Source organism: Sitophilus oryzae, unplaced genomic scaffold (genome assembly GCF_002938485.1).
Source record: "Sitophilus oryzae breed Bouriz unplaced genomic scaffold, Soryzae_2.0 scaffold_130_pilon_pilon, whole genome shotgun sequence".
Taxonomy (NCBI): Eukaryota; Metazoa; Arthropoda; class Insecta; order Coleoptera; family Curculionidae; genus Sitophilus; species Sitophilus oryzae.
The window spans coordinates 1,035,563-1,056,373 of NW_022145960.1; the positions used below are offsets into that span (position 1 = coordinate 1,035,563).

General features: G+C 34.1%; 1 protein-coding gene and 1 long non-coding RNA gene across 2 annotated transcripts in view; one reads left to right on the forward strand and one right to left on the reverse strand.

The window, feature by feature from the left end:
• LOC115874968 overlaps nucleotides 1-20,811 on the forward strand; it is a gene marked incomplete in the record, with an annotated part of 636,162 nt that overhangs the window by 538,950 nt on the left and 76,401 nt on the right. The window contains 1 exon segment of the mRNA XM_030890274.1: nucleotides 10,387-10,548. Within this exon segment, the coding sequence (XP_030746134.1) occupies nucleotides 10,387-10,548 (162 nt within the window).
• LOC115874974 overlaps nucleotides 1-20,811 on the reverse strand; it is a 239,486-nt gene that overhangs the window by 111,420 nt on the left and 107,255 nt on the right. The gene's annotated exons all lie outside the window — the stretch shown is intronic.

Here is a 20,811-nt window from a genome sequence, read left to right on the forward strand (position 1 = left end):
TCAGTAGCCTTCGTTCAGTTACGTATTGCTTGCTATATACAGGATAAATCATCTCAGAGACAACCATAAAATGATCCGACCCACAATGCGCTCCTCGCTTTACAGTGGCATTTTTTATCTTTTCTTGGATAGATTGTTTAGTTATTATAAAGTCAGTAATTGATTTCTGACCCAAAGACAGCCGTGTCCAAGTATACTGATGAATCCGTTTATGCTGGAAAAAGGTGTTGTTAATTTTCATAACTATTATATTGTTTGCATGTATTCACCAATCTGTTACCACTGTCATTTGTATCTGGGTCTCCAAAACGTCCAACTACATCATCATTAAACCTCGTACCGACTTTTCCATTGAAGTCTCCTGCAAGAATTAGTGTCTGGTGACTCTTTACCATGTCTAATTGTGCACATAACTCATAATAGAAATCGTCCTCTATCTCTGCTATAATGTCAGTTGAACTGTGTTTCTTTCTAAGCAGGCACCACCCCGCCGCTTCGTTCAGTTCTCCACACCGAAGCCAAATAATACATATACCCTCCACAGCGTCATTATGCCCTGACCCTTTTCTTCGTCTCTGTTGACAATTAATATCCATTTATATCATAACTTCGGTAAATAACTTCATTTTGTTTTAGTTAAATTCCTGGTTTTGTTCCAGGTACCTACTCTCAAAGTCCGTTTTCGTAGCGTATTTCGTTTACCGTTATTTCCGTCCTGATTCCGAGGCAACATGTTTGGCTTTTTAGCGTTTGTTTGTTTTCCAAGTGTTAGATTGCTAGTCTAACGCTTCAACCACCAACCTGGAGGACCAGAATTTTCTGTAGGGGTTTATTCCCTTAGCCGCAATGTTCCAGTTTTTAGGCGTCAGAAATTCGCCGTCACCCTTCTCCGTTAGCTATGTAACGCACACCCACTGTACGCCACACATTGCCCAGGAGTCGCGACAAGGACGTAGAGGTAGGATTGGTCCGTCCGTTTTAAACTAAAAACCGCATAATTCCTAATAATATGGCAACATAGGTAGTAAGAATAAATTTACAGACAGAAAAAAAGAGAAACACAAAAAGCTCCAGTGGTTCTGTGTTTTTGTTTTAAAATAAAAAAAAAAAAAAAAAAAAATATTGAAAAACATTGAAGTAAATATGTTTCTTTTTATCGAGATCTACCAGCCCTGAAAACATTTGCACTTATTCAGACTCGCCCTGTATAATACCCAGAAAACCGACAATTGTTACAGCACATATGAAATACAGAGTAGCTCTAAAAATTCTTAAAAATATAGTTTAAAAATATATATATATTCTATCTATAAAGAAGTAAACATCCTTTAAATCAATGCATAGACGATTCACAGGTGTATAAACCTAGGTCTAACGTCAAGTTGGCCTGGTACATGAAAATCGATAACACTTATCATAAATTCAATATATAAAAATAAAACAAAAAAAAAAAAATTCAATCATATTCAAATCTAGAATACCACTTTATCTAAAGAAGAAAAACATTCACCAATACAGGGTCTCTCATTTAAAAAAATACAAAAATATATTATTACATTATACATTATAAGGACACAATGCACAATGGAACAAAAATATGCTGGTAATAACCAAGAAGACCGTAAAAAGAATAGAGTGGATACGACAAAAGACCCAATGTGGGTATCATCCACAGAATCAAAACCCTCAAGTGGCAATGGGTGGACAGGACACCGGCAAGGACAGGCAACAGATGGACCACAAAAATAACAGCATGGTACCCCACGAGGAATTAGAGACCTAAAGGAAGACCAAACCTATTAATTTCATGATATTAGGAAATTAGCAGGAACAACTTGGGCCCATAGCCAACAATAGAGAACAATGGGCCCAACTAGAAAGAGAGTATCTAAATGTGAAGAGGTCCACATTTAGTAACATGTTATATAACTGCTATTTAACAAGCTACATATTACATGTTAAAAAACCGGTAGCCGTACACATTATAGTTTTCGTAACCATGAATCGTTTTGGCGAAAAAGAGGTTCAGCTCGCAACAGCGGCGTGCGTAATTATTTTTTGAAGAAGAAAGAAAATCGAGAAAAAAACGGTTTTGATTCCGCCATAGCCTACAAACAAGGTCTAAATATAGTTGAACTGAATTAACACTTACTGTGCCTCAGCTGTTGTTTCTTCAATGGTATGTTTCTGTCTTCAAAAACATTAACTAACATAAAGCAAACATTTTGAATTATTCGCTTCATCTAAACGAGTACCTAATTTACATTTCTTTTGTTCCCTATTAACATTTTTCTCAACTTTTTTCTCTATCAAATATATACTTTTTTGCAATTTTAACCATGCATAATGTTTTTTTTATTTCACTTTAAATGAGGGACCACGGATATCCCATAACACTATATGATCTCTATACAACTTAATCATTTGACAAGTCTGCTCTTGGCTCTACTCCATTAATAATATAAGATATACAAGAATTGGTCAGAACTGGAAACTTCGGGAGGCTTATATTCTGCAGATAAAACCAAGTAAAAAAGTTCGTATAAATAATATGTCCTAAAATGCCAGTTTCGGAGATACCAGGGTGTAGAAGTTTCATTTTGATTTCGATTTTTCTAAATAATTTTGGTAACATATTATTAGATGAAAATTGTTGTCTGGAAGTTTTTGACATGAAAATTTAGATTTGATGTCAATAGACTCCATACTAGTAGGGGCGCCACCTACATGTGTTTTGACTGTTTTGACGTCTTTGCTTTTGTCCGTACCTGTATAAAAGTACCGAGTGAAAAAATATGCATCTGTGACTTTTTACGTATAAAATACCTCTTTGTAAAATCGCTACGAGCAACCGTTCTCAAGATATTTAGAATGGAAATAGTCAACACATGTTTATTATTGACGAAAAATAAACGTTGAGTAGATAGTTATTTCACTGAAATAATAAATTTGAGGAAATTTCTATTTTTTTAAATTAATCATAAATTCTTCTGCAAAAAAGTGACGATAAAACAGTTTCTGTTGAACTTTTAGCACAAAAATTTCAAATTTATGATTTTAGTCTAATAACTATTTAATTAAACATTTAATTTATGTCAATGATGACAGATGACCGATAATTTTCGATTTCCCAATATCTCGAGAACTGTTACTCGTAGCGATTTTTACCAAAATTTTTTTTTTTTACGTAAAAAGAAAACGTCGTAAATATCTTTTTAGTCAGTAGTTTTATACAGGTACGGGCGAAAAGTTATTACTCTTCAAACCAGTTAAAATATGTAGGTGGTGCGCTCTACAAGTATAGGAGTCATATTTACAATAAGCCTCGGAGAACTCGTAATCACTGGTTACCAATTTTATCAAAATGAACGCTTGCTTCCAGGGGTATTTTGGAAAAAATCGAAAAATGACTTCGCCTGTATCGAGCAAGCATTTTTAAGACATCGATTACGAACTTTCTGCTTATTTTATCTGCTAATATATCTGCCAATTTCGGAATCAATTTGGACCACCCTATTAATATATAATATAAGACTATATAAATACGATCAGAAAAAAATGGCAGTATTGCTATGAAATAAAATCGCTGTCATTTCATGTGCAAAATTATATGGAGATTTTCATCCATCGTCATCATGTCCAATAACACGACGGGCCGACTGGACGCAGTTTTTTTCGATCATACGGTATTATTATTGAAATAAATAAACAAATTAATATCAGCTCACCACACTAGGATTCTGTCGCGCACGTCCCTGAAAATATAAGCGGCTAAACTAGAAATTTAGCAAGTGTGGACACGTTGTTTCATGTTACAATAGCAGTGTTGCGCAACATCTTTTGATCTTTACCGACTACAAATGGATAACATCTAGCAAGTTATATAGCAGCGAAATTTGCTAAATATGACTAAAAATATGTAACATGTTATATAACTTTGCTATATAGCAGTGTTATATAACGAGATATGATGGAGGCTACACACCATAATATATTGGAAATGGCTGAATAAGCTGAAAATATGATGTGATACAATGGCAGTGATCTTCATTTCAATTTTTTTTTTTTTTTTTTTTTTTTTTTTTTTGAAAAAAAAACTTGTTTAGAATTTAACTAATAATTTTAAATTAAATATTATTTATAACTTCTGACAATATTTTGATACTAGCAGACTCAAATTTCAGAAGTAATTTCTGTGATCCTGTTTATTAGTTTAATTATTATGTTTAAAAACATAAAGAACACTCCTAATGTTATGGCAAAATTAGCAAAACCTTATTTTTGAGTATATTAAAGGAAACGTAATATAGAGTGTCCGCCTAAAGTCTGTATCAAATAGTATTATTTTCAATACCAGAAACAGATAAAATTGGGTAACGCATTAATAGGTTTATTTAAAACAGAATTATTAAGTATATCATAGTGTACATATATTTTAACATTCTTATGAGAATTATCATGAATTGGCCATGTTTAATATGGCATACCATCTATTTTGATTTATATTTAATCCTTACTATCAAGTCTGATGCAAATTATATCTCTTTATATTATTTGAAGCAGAAAATAACATGGTTTTTTATTCCTCGATGGTAGATGTACTTGAGGTAGATGGATATCACTCACTCATATCAGTGTGGATTTTTTAAAAAACTGATATTTTATGAAAAACCCAATATAATCATACCCCAAGTCAAAATAAGGCAATTTCAATTAAGCAAATAGGAATTCCATAGGCTGAGTGGTACAATTTTGTACACTATTATAAATGATATCTGAAAGGTCCCCACGTCTGCTAAAAAATATTCAAGGTCAAAAGTCAAAATATTTGCTTTTTTCTCTCCCTAAACGGTAGCGCTATCAAAAGTACGCCAACAAATGTTGACAGATCAGAATTTTCTACAATAATGGTTCTTATACTTTTTCTTACGAACCACCATTCCTGAGATATGGCGATTTCAAAAGTTGAAAAACTCGTGTTTTTCATGATATGCACATGCACACATTTTCGCACCACCTGTGAGGTAGTGTATTTGACGCGTTTTTTAACGTGGTTTCCCCTAGTCCACGATCTATTGTGGTTCAGTTTTATTACACATTATACTATTAATTTTAAAAACGGTGCTCTTGGTAATGATTATGAACTGATTATATAATTTTGGGGAGAATTTAAATAGGTGTCTTCAAATCCTACTTCAACAATAATGTCTCCTTCTTTCTTCTTTCCTGTGTTCTTTTGATATCTGGAAATTCATCTATGACAGATGTATCAGTTGTGTCGTCGGAAATAAAATTGTGTGCCACTACCAATTTCGCATATTTGAAGTGAAACTTCTTATTAACAGCTATTAAATTGAAGGATTTGAAGGAGACGTTTGAAAAAGTGTTGTTTGAAATGTTGCAAAACTAATAAATTAAAGATGCGTTTACACGAGTCAAGTGAATTGATCAAGTCAGTTGAATTCAATTTGCCTAAAGGCAATATGACCGTCTAAACTCGAAAGATCAAAAAAAATTGTTTAACCTTTGACGTTCAAGTGGTTTTTTTAAATGGCGGCCAAGTAGGTGATCAGAAGAAAATTCTGTAAAAGTTTTTAGAGGTTTAATAATATATTTTTATACCTTTATCCCTAGGCGTTAAAATGACTCTTTTACATTATTGTCAATCACGTCGCAAAAATTAATACTTTTGTGACGTTTGAAAAAAAAATTGTTTATTAAAGTTTATTTGATTTTGTTTACTTTCACATTTTTTCTATTTTCAAAATTTTCGTATTCAGGACAATTTCTATTTTGTGTCAATTTTTCGAATATTTTGGTTTATCTGACATAAGTGAAGACATACTATAGTATTAGTCATCTTTATTTCTATAATAATTATAATGACTTGGCAATTGCACGATATGATATTCTATAGTAATTAAAAAACTTTATTCTTAAGTGCACCGTTTATTAGATTTAGAAACACAGAATGACGTGTGGAGTCCCTCAAGGTTCGATCCTCGGGCCCACCCTCTGGAATATATTTTACGATCAGATACTTAGAACCGATACAGGTCTGGGCAACACGATCTTAGCTTACGCGGACGATCTAGCCCTCTTAATAACTGCATCCACCTACACGATCCTCGAAGAAAAGATTCAGACGGCTGCGCTAGCGATTAAAAATAAGTTGGAAAGCATGGGCGTCAAACTGGCCCCCGAAAAAACTGAGCTGGTCATTCTCGTTGGACAACGCAAGGCAAAAAATCTAAGCATAAAGCTGGATAATTTAGTTATAAAACCTCAAAAGAAGGTTAAATACATGGGGGTTTGGTTCGACTCGGGCATGCGCATGACTTCACACGTCACAGAAATCAGGGATAAAACGACTGGCATCATCCAGCATCTGACGAGAATAACTCCCAATATCGGAGGACCTCGCGCGGCACTTCTACCGATTTCTCGCTTCGGTAGATCATTCGACCATACACTACGCATCACCGATCTGGGACAGATCCATGCGTTTCAAGCATTATGAAAACATGCTAGAAAGGATAAATAGGAAGTTAGCACTCAGGGTTGCATCGGCATACTGCACATGTCCAATAGTAGCGGTACTGTGTCTTGCTAAGATACCTCCAGTCAGTCTACTGATCCAGGAAATAAATCAAATATATAAAAATGGAACTTCCTTCCGGAAAGAGGCCAGAAACATGGAACTAGAGCAATGGCAGACACGATGGGAAGCATATATCGGATGGACAAAGACTTTCATACCCAATATTAAAGATTGGATAAAATGCGACCAAGCAAACACGGACTACTACATCACGCAAGCCATGACTGACCATGGAGTATTTGGTGAGTATCTGCACAGGATCCGCAAGGCTGACTCTCCTAAATGCTGGTATTGCGAGGTGTCAGACTCGGCTAACCACACACTATTTGAGTGTCACGCGCACGAAGATTTACGGGAAAACGCAGAAACAGTGTGTGGTATGAAGATTTCTAGAGTAAACGTCGGAAACCCTCTAACATCATCGAATGAAAATACCGAAGCAATTTGCGGCATGTTAAGGAACATTATGAAGAAAAAGGCGAAGGACGAAAAAGACAAGATCTGGGTACAGACAAGACCAATAGAAGTATGATAAGTCTCTAATCTTGATGAAATGCCTTCGGCGCCGGCGGTACCGAGATTGGCGAGCTTAGAGCACAGATGGGTTTTTAGTGGGTAGACCCTCTCGCATGAGGGAGATCCCCACACTCCGGCCCTAAAGGCGTCGTTTTCCATCTATAAAAAAAAATAGTAATCGAAATAGTAGATATATTCTTTTTTATAATTATGGTCCCGTGCATGCAATTGCCAAGTCATTAAGATTATTATAGAAATAAAGATGACTAATATTGATATTAACAATTTATATCAAAATTGTTGAATAGGTGCTTAAAGAGAGACTAAATAAAATAAACTGACTTGGTTTTACATGAGATCTCACAACTTTTTATAGCGACTTGGCATTTTCTTACATTCTATGTTTTTGATGGGATTTTGTATTCTGGACTCTGTATATTCCATAAACATTAATATTTTTCATGTAAATTAATAAATTTTTTGTCATACGCTCCCAAAAACAGCTATTTTACGGACTCATTTCAGTCCGTAAAATGTTTCTTTTTCGGCCTAGGCCGTAAAGGTCGTCATGGCAACCTTTATGGACTAAAATGTCTAAATTCGTTATTTGGTTGTTTTATTTTGTCATTCGAAATTTGTCACAAAATCACATAAAATTATACATATATTTATAATTAAATTATTAAATACTAACAATATCAAAAGCTAAGTTATTTGTTTTAAAGTAAGTACCTGGTACCTATTTAAAAGAGGCTTTTTAAATTAAAATATTCTTAAATTACAGTCACAAACATTCAAACCATCGTCAATTTGGTCCAAAATATTCCATGCTGAGAGCAGTGTTAAGTGTTAAAGAAGATATTTATATTGACAAATTTCCAAAACTTTTGCTTTTTTGAAGAGGAATTCGGTTGGTTACGAGCCTAAAAAGTCTAAGGTTTTGTCCATAAAAGAGATCGGTGATTTTTTGGCCACGGCTAGTGATGAAACTTATTTACTTACTAAGGTAAGTTTGCGATAATGATTTTTAAAATATATAGATGGTTTCTTATTCCATTGTATTTGATTTTTAAATTATTAAATACTAACAATATCAAAAGCTAAGTTATTTGGAAAAATAAAAATGAAATGAACAATTTTGTGCATTTTGAAAACTTGCATCTGCAATCGAAACGACTCCTCCATTGGCAGGTAAATTTACTTTCTGATGAGGTGGAGTAAATGCGAACGATGATGTACTTGGTAATACATCCGTGGAAGTGGTCGCGATTTTCTTTTCCCCCATTAGCAGTTTGCAAACTTTCTTCTTTTTCTCAATAGATTCTTCTATGTAACCTTCGGCCACTGTGGACGACCTAAATAATTATTGTTGTTTAGAACAAGATCGGAAAATATTAAAATTTTTACCTCCAACCTCCTAGGCGTTTCAGCGATGTAAAATCCACATCTGCATCTGCAGCAAGAGTAGCAGAACTACGTCGGAAACAATGACCTGTATATTCGTTTGGGTTCGACAACTTTAAAAATGCTGCTACAATCGATGGCATCTTCCCAAATGAATGAATGCCGACTCGTTGCACGGTGCATTTTCCTTTACGATAAGAGATGAAGACATAATCATGTGGTACATTTTTTGGCCTAAGACAAGCATATTTTCTATACAACTCAACTGGATTGACAACGTTCCCTTCGTTCACCACCGGAAACACTCTTTTGATATTAGTTTTTGTATCCGCAAGGGTAACTAAAAGGCAGCTGTTGTCTTTTTCTATGATGTCTTGCACTCGTAGAGAGTACAATTCTTCTCTTCTACATGCTCCACAAAGGCCAATGACAAAGAGCTACCTAAAAATCAAATACAATGGAATAAGAAACCATCTATATATTTTAAAAATCATTATCGCAAACTTACCTTAGTAAGTAAATAAGTTTCATCACTAGCCGTGGATAAAAAATCACCGATCTCTTTTATGGACAAAACCTTAGACTTTTTAGGCTCGTAACCAACCGAATTCCTCTTCAAAAAAGCAATAAGTTTTGGAAATTTGTCAATATAAATATCTTCTTTAACACTTAACACTGCTCTCAGCATGGAATATTTCGACCAAATTGACGATGGTTTGAATGTTTGTGACTGTAATTTAAGAATATTTTTAATTTAAAAGCCTCTTTTAAATGGGTACCCTAGGTACTGCCACTTTTCGTGGAAATAATTTAGCAATACATCTTCATTTACAACGAATACGCCATTTTGTCTTTCCATTCATTAAAAACATCATTCTTTCTGGTAAATGGCACGAGACTTCACAGGAAGTAAATCCAACACGATTTCTTTGGCCTTATTAGCAATATGTTCGGGATTTTGGAACATTTAAAATTGTTGATGAATTTGTGTGATTTTGTGACAAATTTCGAATGACATGTCAAAATGCGATGAAATAAACAAACTCGTTACTAAGATATGAATTTATAAGCCAACTTTTTCAAACATTATAATTTCAAATATGGAAAATTGCAAATATACGTTCTAAAAAACTGTAAAAGCGTATGACAAAAAATAGTGTATGTAACACGTACCTAAATTATGTTTTTTAGGACTCATCTACTATTTCGGACTCGGCTAACGCCTCGTCCGCAAACAGTAATGATTCGTCCTAAAAAACATCATTTTAGGTACTAGTTACATAAATAGCTATAATTTGTGGCGTTTGAAAAGATGATAAAAATGACTTTTGTGCCCTCGGCTGTATGTCAAACCCTTAATATATTATTAATTAATGTCATTTTTACTCCTAATAAAACAATATACAATATCCTCCGCATTTTTAATAAAAAAATTTGGTAGGTAAACCAACTAGCAACAAACTACTGTGATAAAACTAATTTTTAGTTTTATAGACCAGCAACTAACTGCGTTACCCAATTTCATTTGCATCTAATAAAAAAATATGTTATGCAGATTTTTTGCGAACACTATATTTTTCCATACTACACCACTGTTTGACACCGACAAATCAAACGACCATTTAGATTTCTGTTTAGTTTTCAATTAGCGAATAATTTATGTTTTTACGTTTTATGTTCGTCTATAGCAAATAGTAAAGTGGTAATTTGATTAGCTTTGCTATTTGGTAAACGTTCGTAGTGAAATGCATGCAACCATGCTGTGGCTTTCTAAATGGGCAATTCTACTGTTTTATTAGTTTTATGCTACGATATGTTTGTAAGATGGATGTTGCCGACGGAAAAAAGGGTGAGGAGGTGGGGTTGTCAATGGAGGATTTGCTCTGCGACCCCACTGGGGTGCAAGAGTTCACCAATTATTTGCAGAAAGAGAAGAGCGAGGAGAACATCCTGTTCTGGTTGGCGGTCAACGATTTGAGACGGTCGTCCCAGTCGCAGGTCCTATGGAAAATTCAAGAAATATATGAGTAAGTGTTTTTTGTTATTAATCATATTTTCATAAATTAGAAATTTGTGTGATAAATAGGTAACGATACTACAGGTTCATTCAGAATCTCGCAATTAGTGGAAAAAATAAGGGTTTCAATTACTTTTTAATTTACGATCATTCAAAATGTCTAAAAAACACAATTAAAATTAATAGAATACCCTAGCAACATCTTGCGGTAATCAGGTGTATCCATAGAGCCTAATATTTAACTTAAAAAACAATCAACTTTATATAAGGAAAAAACTTCTACTCTAATTGAAACAATAATTTTTTCCGCTAATTACGAGGTTCTGAATGAAGCTTTAGTGTAGGATCATTCACAATGTTTAAACAACACAATTAAAATTAATAGAATATCCTAGCAACATCTTGCGGTAATCAGTTGTATCCAGAGAGAAAGCCTAAAGCTTGATTTTCATGCATCCGTTATCCGACGATATGATGATACGATATTAATTTTATTGGTTGAATTGAAAGACTTCGATTAGTTAGAAACGGTTAACCAATCGAAGTCTTTAAATTCAACCAATAAAATTAATATCGTATCATCGTATCGTCGTCGGACAACAGATGCATGAAGATCAAGCTTTAAGCGTAATATTTAGCTTATAAAACAATTAACTTTTGATTCCTAACCACATTTTCTCTTGTTGTACGATAAACCAAAGGCCAAAATGACATTCCTCGCAAATTTTGAAGTATAATTAGTGGAAAAGTTAAAAATTTGTTAACTTTTTCCACTAAAGTTTCATTCAGAACCTCGTGGAACAAATTATTGGAATAAATTAGTGGTTTCAAATACACTTCATACTTTTTAGTTTACGATCATTCACAATGTTTAAAAAACACAAATAAAATTAATAGAATATCCTAGCTACTGCTTGCGTTAGTTAACGGAAGATAATCAAAGACCAAAATGACATTTGTAGCAAATTTTGAAGTATAATTAGTGGAAAAGTCAAAAAAATTTTCTACTAATTGAAAATGTCTACCACTAACTTTGACGTTCTGAATGCTTAAATTGAAATAAAAGCAACAAACTTCTTCGCTAATTAAAACCACTGATTTATTCCACTAATTTCGAGGCTCTGAATGAAGCTTAATTAAAAATGCACTAATTTTGACGTTCTGAACTAACGTTATACGCTAATTGAAACCACTAATTGCGAGGTTCTGAATGAAGCTTTTAAGCGAGAGTAGGAAGGTGGCGCGCCATCGGGATTTTTTTTATACAAGGTGTTTCAAAAAACATATGCCATGTATTCAAAATAAATGAATTACGGACTTCCATTTTCTTTCTTGATTTTGATTAACACAACGTTTCGGTCAGAAGGATCACTGACCGTTATCATGTTTACACTTGTGAAAACGTTTGAAACTTGAAACGTGCGAATCAAAATAAATAAAGACAATGGAAGTCCGAAATTCTTTTAGTTTCAATGCCGAATCGTTGTCTACCACATTCAACATATGCCATCTTTCGTGGGGAGATTTTTCATATATTTTTTGAAACACCTTATATAGAATCACGAAAAAATATTAAAACGGACCAAATATGATAAACAACAATTTTGTTCACAAGCTGGGAGTAAAATGAACTGCCTGATAAGTTACCAAAGGTTTGATACTGGAATTGCAATAGCGTCATTGCCTAGTCATTACCTAGTATAAAACCGCTAGTCTGCCGAATCTTCGTGATCACCGTTGCGATTTACAGCTGTCTTTTATATTATACCGGGTGCGTCTCAAAAGTGGCGCACCCCCTATAATTTTTTTATTTTTTCAGATAAAAAAACGAGATTTGGTATGTTAGTATATGACATAAATTGATTGACGTATTCAATTGTTTTTAGTCACTTCCTCTTCCACCGGAAATGATCACAACTTTTTATTTTTAAATTGCACCCTCGGTATATATTTACTGTATACTATAATAAATGACACTCTGAATAGAATGACATATCATATGTTAACTTTTGACATTTTTGCATAAAAAAAATCGTATTTTAAATTTGAATCTAGATTGCCATGGCTGAGTTAAAAACAGTTGTTATCATAAAGTTGTAATCATTTCCTGTGAAACAGGAAATGATCAAAAACAATTGAATACGTCAATCAATCCTAATTTATGTCATATACTAACATGTCAAATATCTGTTTTTTATCTGAAAAAATAAAAAAGGTATAGGGGGTGAGCCACTTTTGAGACGCACCCGGTATAGAAACATGAAAAAAGAGTGAGTTATTAAAACGAACATTAAGAACTCATACATTCAGGCATCAATAGTATTGTTTATTCATAGATATTCACAAAATTTATTATCCATTTAATAAGAGCACTTTAAAAGAGTACTTCACTGTGTACAGAGTGTCCCATTTTCGTGTGATTTATAGCTTTTTTTATTTATGAGAAGAAATATATAATGATTTGGTTATCACATCATTGTGCTACCTTTTTATGAAACTAAAGATGCTAACACAGATTTGTCCTACCCTTTTTAGTTGTAGCCATTTTAGTTCCTGAAATACAGGACTAATTTGAAAATGTTGCATTTTTCATCGCCCACAATATCTCGATTATCTTAAAACTTGTGAAAACTGAGTTTCGTAGAGTATTTCACGTAGAATCCAGTGGCGTAGAATGCAGAATGTTTAGGAGGGGAATTAATAACCGCTTTACAGATCTCTCTCTATTGTGTGTTCCATTTTCTTGAGTTATAACGAGTTATACTACTACTACTACTACTACTGCTATTACTCGCTGACGAGTATTTGACACGCATCAGGAGATGGTCACGCAAGGCGTTTTCTTTCATGAGCTTTTCTGTGACTGAAAATCCCGATACGTGATGTTATCTGCCTACCGCACTCCGGACATTCAAAAATCTCATTGCTTTGTTGCATCTTTACTTTTTGGTTGTCGCTGTTAACTGAGTTTTCAATTCTTCTCCATTGAGTTCTATTGTAAGCTGTTTCTTCCCACTCATTCTGCATATTAATCCCCTTTAAGTTTTCATGGAAAATGTCCTTGTACCGTTTGAGTTGCCCACCCGGCCTCCTCTTACCGTCTACAAGCTCACCATAAAGCAGAGATTTTGGTATGCGGGTTTCTTGCATTCTGCATACGTGACCAGCCCATCTTAAGCGGGATTTTGTAACCATGACTTCAATGCTTTCGCAGTTAGCTTTATCAAGGACCGATACGTTTGAGACATGATGGAATCATCGGATTCTTAAGAGTTGCCTAAGGTGTCTCGGTTGCAACTTCTTTAATGCGTGTGTCGGCGGTACGGCACCCAGGTTTCGCTCCCATATAACATGGTGGGGATTATAATTGCTCGGTACACTGCAAGTTTCGTTTTTGTACTCAAATCATGATTGTAGAAAACCCTGTCTTTTAATTTCCAGAATGCTCTTGAGGCGCTGCTAATCCTGTGCTAAATTTCAGAGTCGATATTGGCCTTTTTCGAAATCAAACTGCCGAGGTAATTGAATTCCGCTACAAATTCCAATAGTTCTCTAACCTAACCGATTTGTATAGCATTATTGTGATCTTCCGGGGGAGTGCACATGATTTTGGTTTTGTCGATGTTTAGTTTAAGCCTCAAAGCTTCGTATGCCCAGGTATATGTGTTCAGCATTTCTTGTAATTGTAACGTTTTTGCAACTAGAGCGCAGTCATCGGCGCATTGAAGTTCTGTGATGAATTTTGTACGTGTTTTTGCCCTGAGTCTTTTTATGTTGAACAGACCACCGACCGGCGCCGTCGTATCTATATCTAATGCCCAATCCTCTCTCCTGCAGTTTGCTGTCCACTATAATGGAGAGCGCTGCCGTGAACATGTACATACTCTTGTATTTTTTAAGAAGGGATTGCTCAGTGATCCATGATGTGACACCCTTGACTTGTTGTTATGGAAGCTTTTACACACTGCAAGAAATTTGTTGGGTACTCCGAACTTTTTCATAATTGCCCAAAGTGCATCTCTGTTCACAGAGTTGAAGGCTTTTGTTAGGTCGATAAATACAATATAAAGTTTAGACTGCTGCTCTTTTACTTTTACCTGTAGTTGGCGGATGAAAAATATGGATTCCACGGTCGCGGTGCCGCGGTTGGTACGAAAACCCGTTTGTGATTCTGGAAGGATTTTTGACGAGTTATAACTAATCGTACAGTCTCATGGTTGTGGCAAAAGCCAGTACTTGAGACGACTTCACAAAGGCCAGCTCTCCATCGTCGACATCAGCCGTACCAAAGTTTATGGCACGAACGGTCGTCGTCTCGGCACACTCAGTTCTGGTGTTTCCCCATTTTCCCCACAGAATCTACATTCGCCGTTGTTTCTCAGCTTCAGCTTACTGAGGTGTTCGTTGAGGAGACAGTGTCCTATTAGAAACCCCGTGGGCAATCCGTGACAATTGTTTTTACTTAAATCCAAGAAATTCATTGATTTTTCTCGGTCGTAAGTTCTGAGGAACTTTTTCGAGTGTCTTAGACCGTTGGAGGACTCTCATTCCAGGTTACGGATGGAGTCTTCCAGGGTCCTCAGTTCCGCCATTAGTTGGTTTCCGCTTGGAAAACAAAACGGTTCTGGTCCAGTTAGTGGAGTGTTCGCTCCTTTTCTAGCTAGATCGTTGAGCGGACACCCAGAGTAGGAGGATTTTATTTTCTTTGCCTAATTAGTTCAGCTTCTCTAGGCATTTTTTATCATATATTATTCTGATTATGCGCCCCCATATTAAACCACATAACACAAATTAAATTAGTGTTTTATTTTACTTTTATTATGTTTGCGTATGTTCATTTTAGTTTCCTTTCGACTGGAATGTCATTGGATAAATGCGAGTTTTCTGGCATTACTAATTGCTGCATTCATTTCATTGTCAACTCATAGCGGTTGTGTTACAAAATTTATAGTGGTTATCTGAGATGTGCCTTTTAGGAAAATTAACCGGACACATTAAATGTTCAAATGTTGGTGCAATATGACAATATTTTCAGCAATATCGTCGCAGTGGCTCTATTAAATATTTATTCTACGTCCATTGCGTTAATGTAAAATCAATTTTCATTTTATTAAAAATTAATAAGCATACATGTATGCGTTTTCTATACATACAGGGAGTTTAATATATTACAGAAAATATTCTTTTTGAAATAAAATAATTTTCTCTTTTAAAGGCCATTAATGTTCAGGTTTTTCAAGCTTTCTGGAAACTCTAGCATAATATTTATTTTATGTGAAAATCCATGATTTTAAAATCCACAGACACAAGTTCCTTATTGATACTTTACTTTTATCTAAATATCCTTAACCATCAAAAATTCTTGATATTTTATAGGGCGTATTTGTATCCTCAAGTAGTATTTTTTTTCTTTAATGATAGGGTGGGGTTGCATATACCTTTTGCAACCTCTTTGTTCATTAGGCAAATTTGTGTAGAAATAAGAAGCACTAAAAGTATTTCGTTTCTAAGAATTTTTTATTGAGATTTTTGCAGAAAAATTAATCTATGATATAATTAAGTTATAGACATTGCTTATAGAAGTATCCCATATCGGTAAATTTCGAGGGGCAAACCGCTGCCAAAAATGGTGTACAATAAATACCAATTTTAGGAAAAAAGTACCAAAAATACCAAATTATTTCCAAAAAAATACCAAATTATTATTATTATTATATTTATATATAATAATTATTATTCTTTTTAGTATCTAAAGAATTTAAGATATTTGGAGCTTTAGGGCCTATTCATGTAAAACTACGATAATTATGTCAGAAAAACATATAAGCTTAATTCGAGTTCCAAAAAAGTACGGTTCTAGAACGGCTTAAAACAATCGCACAGTCTAATTACGACAATCATTCATGTCAAAAGTTGCAAAAAATCATATTGTGCCAGTGTTTTGAACCGTTCTAGAACCGTACTTTTTGGGAAATCGAATAAAGCTACTGTCATGACACGTTTAAAAAGTCATTTAACGGTTCCATTAAAATCGATACTTGCAAAAATTTATAAAATAAAAACTAGACATAAAAAGTAATTGAATTTTTTGTTATTTGCGCTATTTGTTACTTATAAGCCAAAAATGTAATTATATGCACAAGAAAAATAAGAAATTCTAAAAATTTTTAATTCTAACTATAATTCTGCCTGTCTGAGAACAAGTATCATAGTCCTGTTTGCTGTCCATCCCATGTTACCATAGTTACACTTTGCACCGATGAAATGTGTAATGTGAAAAAGACCCTATATATTTGTTATCTCAGCGTTTTATTTCTATAATTCCTAAAATAGTATCAATCTTCTGAGTTTCATTTCTCAGTTATCAACTTAGAAGTTTTCCAAAACTGAGTGGCGCCCAAAAAGATTGTAAAGACGTAAGCACTGTTTTATTTTTTGTTTTTTTGCACTGTTTTTTTATCTCGGCGTTTTATTTCTATAATTCCTAAAATAGTATCTATCAATCTTCTGAGTTTCATTTCTCAGTTGTCAACTTAGAAGCTTTCCAAAACTGAGTGGCGCCCAAAAAGATTGTAAAGACGTAAGCACTGTTTTATTTTCCATCGAAGGCCCATTGATCACCGGTAAAATGCGCGGCTCAACTTTCGTTTAGCTGAAATCTGTTATATAAAAAATGACTTTATATATGCATTCTATAGAAGGCGTTAGGAGTACAAATATACAAAAAATTTCTTGCGGAAATGCGTTATTTTCATTTTTCGGACTTTAGTATAGCCGAAATCTGTTACATCAAAACTAGTCTTCGGGGTGTGTTTTAGTCATCTTTCTAAACACAAAAACACAAAAAAGTGTCCGCGGAAATTTTTTACTTTTATTTTACATAAAAAATGCTTTGACTTTAGAATATCCGAAATCAGTTACATGAAAAATGAACTTATATTTGCTTTAAACGAGCCTTTACGAGCAAAGAAATACAAAAAAATTCCTGCGGAAATGTGTCGCGGATCATTTTGTGCACTTTGTTTTCATACATTTTTCAGTTTAGAAGCTTACGGGACCGAGGAAAGGGATGCTGGGTGGGGTAACACATCTTTCGGAGGAATAACAATTCTTGTAGAATAGATATTCTTGTAAACTATAAGTACCTAGGAATGTTATGAGCACTTATTCTTGTTTTTTATTAAAGCTTTACGTAAATAGGGCTGATTCAAAACAAGAAAAATCATCGGATCATGCAGTTTTCTTTTATATTTTAATAATTAACTGTGATTTTGCAAAAATATTAGATTGGTTAGCATTTGGGTTGCTTTTGCTAGCTTTTCTTTGTGGAGGGTGTTAAGCTGTGGTTTTTATATTTTAATAGTTAACTGTGATTTTGTAAAAATATTATTAGATCTATTACTAGATTGATTAGAATTTTAGACACTTTTAAATGATTTTTTTTGGTTCAAAATTGATAAAAAGATAATTTTTTATGTATTTATGCTTACAAAAATGGAAAGTGAAAATCAAGCATTTCCGCAGCAATTTTTTTATTTTCCTGAGTTTGTAAACGCTTCTAAAAGGCAAAAATATATTTATTTTTTAAATAACTGATTTCAGCTATTCTAAAGTCTATTAAATTTCCTCAGAAAATGGATACAGTTTATTTCCGCAGGAAAATTTTTATTTTCCTCAATTCATGAATGCTTCTAAAAGGCAAAAATATATTTATTTTTTATATAACTGATTTCAGCTATTCTAAAGTCTAATAAATTTCCTTAGAAAATGAAAGCAGCTTATTTCCTCAGGAAAATTGTTGTTATATGTTCAGAAAAATATTAAAAATAAAACGCAAAATGTATTTTTTTATAGCAGATTTCAAGGATTATTCTAAAGTGCGAAATTTGGAAATTACGCATTACGCAGGAAAATTTGTGTTTTCCGTGGTTCACAGGAGCATTTTAAAGACAATTTTTTTTCTAATAACTGATTTCAGCTAAACGAAAGTTGACCCAATTGCGCCGTCGCATAGTATTAGTTGTTATCAAAATATATTTCTAAAACAAAATTCTCAAAAAAAAAGAATCAATTTATTTATAACTTTTAATGCTGCACCGCAGCTGATATTTTCTATTATAGGACCGCACCGTACATTTTCTGCTATACTCCATTAGCACATTATCCAATTTCCGGCAATTTGCTGCATTCGATCTCCGGACTAAAACCGGATGGTGTGAATGGCCACACTTAAACTAATGGACTACTACTTCTGTAGGTTTAAAACCAAGACGGTGAACCGGATAGCTCGAAACGAGTGTTAAAATACACCCTTCTCTTGAAATTAGCCGCGTATAAGTGTCCGTTAAAAACAAAATTAGGTACTAGCTGGTTTTATATGAAAATACAATTATTTTAAAATCAGGGTAAAATCTAAAAATGATTTTTAGAGAATATATTGAACGGAGAAAATAATTTTAATCTTTTTTCCTGGTAAGATCTTAACCAAAATCTATTCTTTGTTCGTCTCTAACTTGATTATACGGAAAATCCCATTAATCTGAATTTCTCATATATTATTTTTTAATTTTGAGACCTTAGAAGCTCTTAAAATACATAATAAAAAATCCACGACTGTACTTAACATCTGAAAGTTGATGATGAGGTAACTCAAATACATAAACACCATGTAGTAGAAGAAAAAAATGTAACAATGAGAATATGAAACTTATTTTGTTATATCTTCTCAAATAGAAAAGCAAAATAAAACACGAATTTGCCAGAATACACCAAAACGCTTAACTTTTGCACTGGATGAGCGTTTTGTTAACCATATTACTATCATCAGCAGATGATTAAAAAATACCTTTTCAAATAGAGTCACAAAAAAGCAAAAATACAACTGCGAATATTTGTTTTTTTTTAATCTTCGGTAGTATTCGGAATCAGCATCAACTCGTATCTCATCTAGTTCCTGAGATCCCGACGATAAGGTTCGAATTTGAAACACCCTGTATATTTACAAATTTTGAGTATGTACCTCAGACGTTCGTGTAACTCTAATTGAAAGAAAATTATGTCAAACTGCATGCACCCACATATAGAAAAAATCCTCTCAGAATCGCAAACGGGTTTTGGCACCAACCGCAGCACCGTCGATTCCATATTCTCCATCTGCCAACTACAGGAAAAAGTGAAAGATCAACAGTGTAAACTTTATATTGCATTCATCGACCTAGCAAAAACCTTCGACTCTGTGAACAGAGATGCACTTTGGGCAATTATGAAAAAGTTCGGAGTACCCAACAAATTTCTTACAGTGTGTAAAAGCCTCCATAACAACAAGTCAAAAGTGTCACATCATGAATCACTGACCGATCCCTTCCTAACAAATACAGGAGTTATGCAGGGATGTGTCTTAGCTCTTAGCGCCTCTCCTATTCAACATTTTCATGGCAGCGCTGTCCATTAAAGTGGACAGCAAACTGCAGGAAAGAGGATTGGGCATTAGATACAGATACGACGGCTGTCTGTTCAATATAAAAAGACTCAAGGGCAAAACCACTTACAAAATGCATCACAGAACTTCAATACGCTAATGACTGCGCTCTAGTTGCAAAAACGCTACAACAATTACAAGAAATGTTGAACACATATACCTGGGAATACGAGACTTTGGGCCTTAAGCTGAACAACTTGATAAAACTAAAATCATGCACTCCCCGGAAGTAAAAAATAATGCTATAAAATCGGAGAGAACTATTGGAATACAATTACCTCGGCAGTTTAATTTAGGAAAAAGTCAATATCGACTCTGAAATTAGAACCAGGATTAGCAACGCCTCTCATTCTGAAAGTTAAGACAAGGTTTTCTAATCATGATTTGAGCTCATAAACTTGCAGTGTACCGGGTAATAATAATCCCCACCGTGTTATATGGAAAAGCGAAACCTGGGTGCCGTACCGCCGCGCCGACACATGAACGTGTTAAACAAATTATACTTGAGACACCTTAGACAAACTCTTAAGGACAAATGGTTCCACCTTGTCAAACGTATCAGTCATGACAAAAACTCATTGCGAGAGCGTTGAAGTCGTGATTACAAAATCCCGCTTAAGATGGAATGGTCACGTATGCAGAATGCAAAATGGTCACGTATGCAGAATGCAGAAAATCGCCTACCAAAACCTCTGATTTACGGTGGCTTGTAGACAGTAAGAGAAACCGCGTGGACAACTGAAAGGTACAAGGATATTTTCACGAAAACTTAAAGGGGATAAACATGCAGAATGA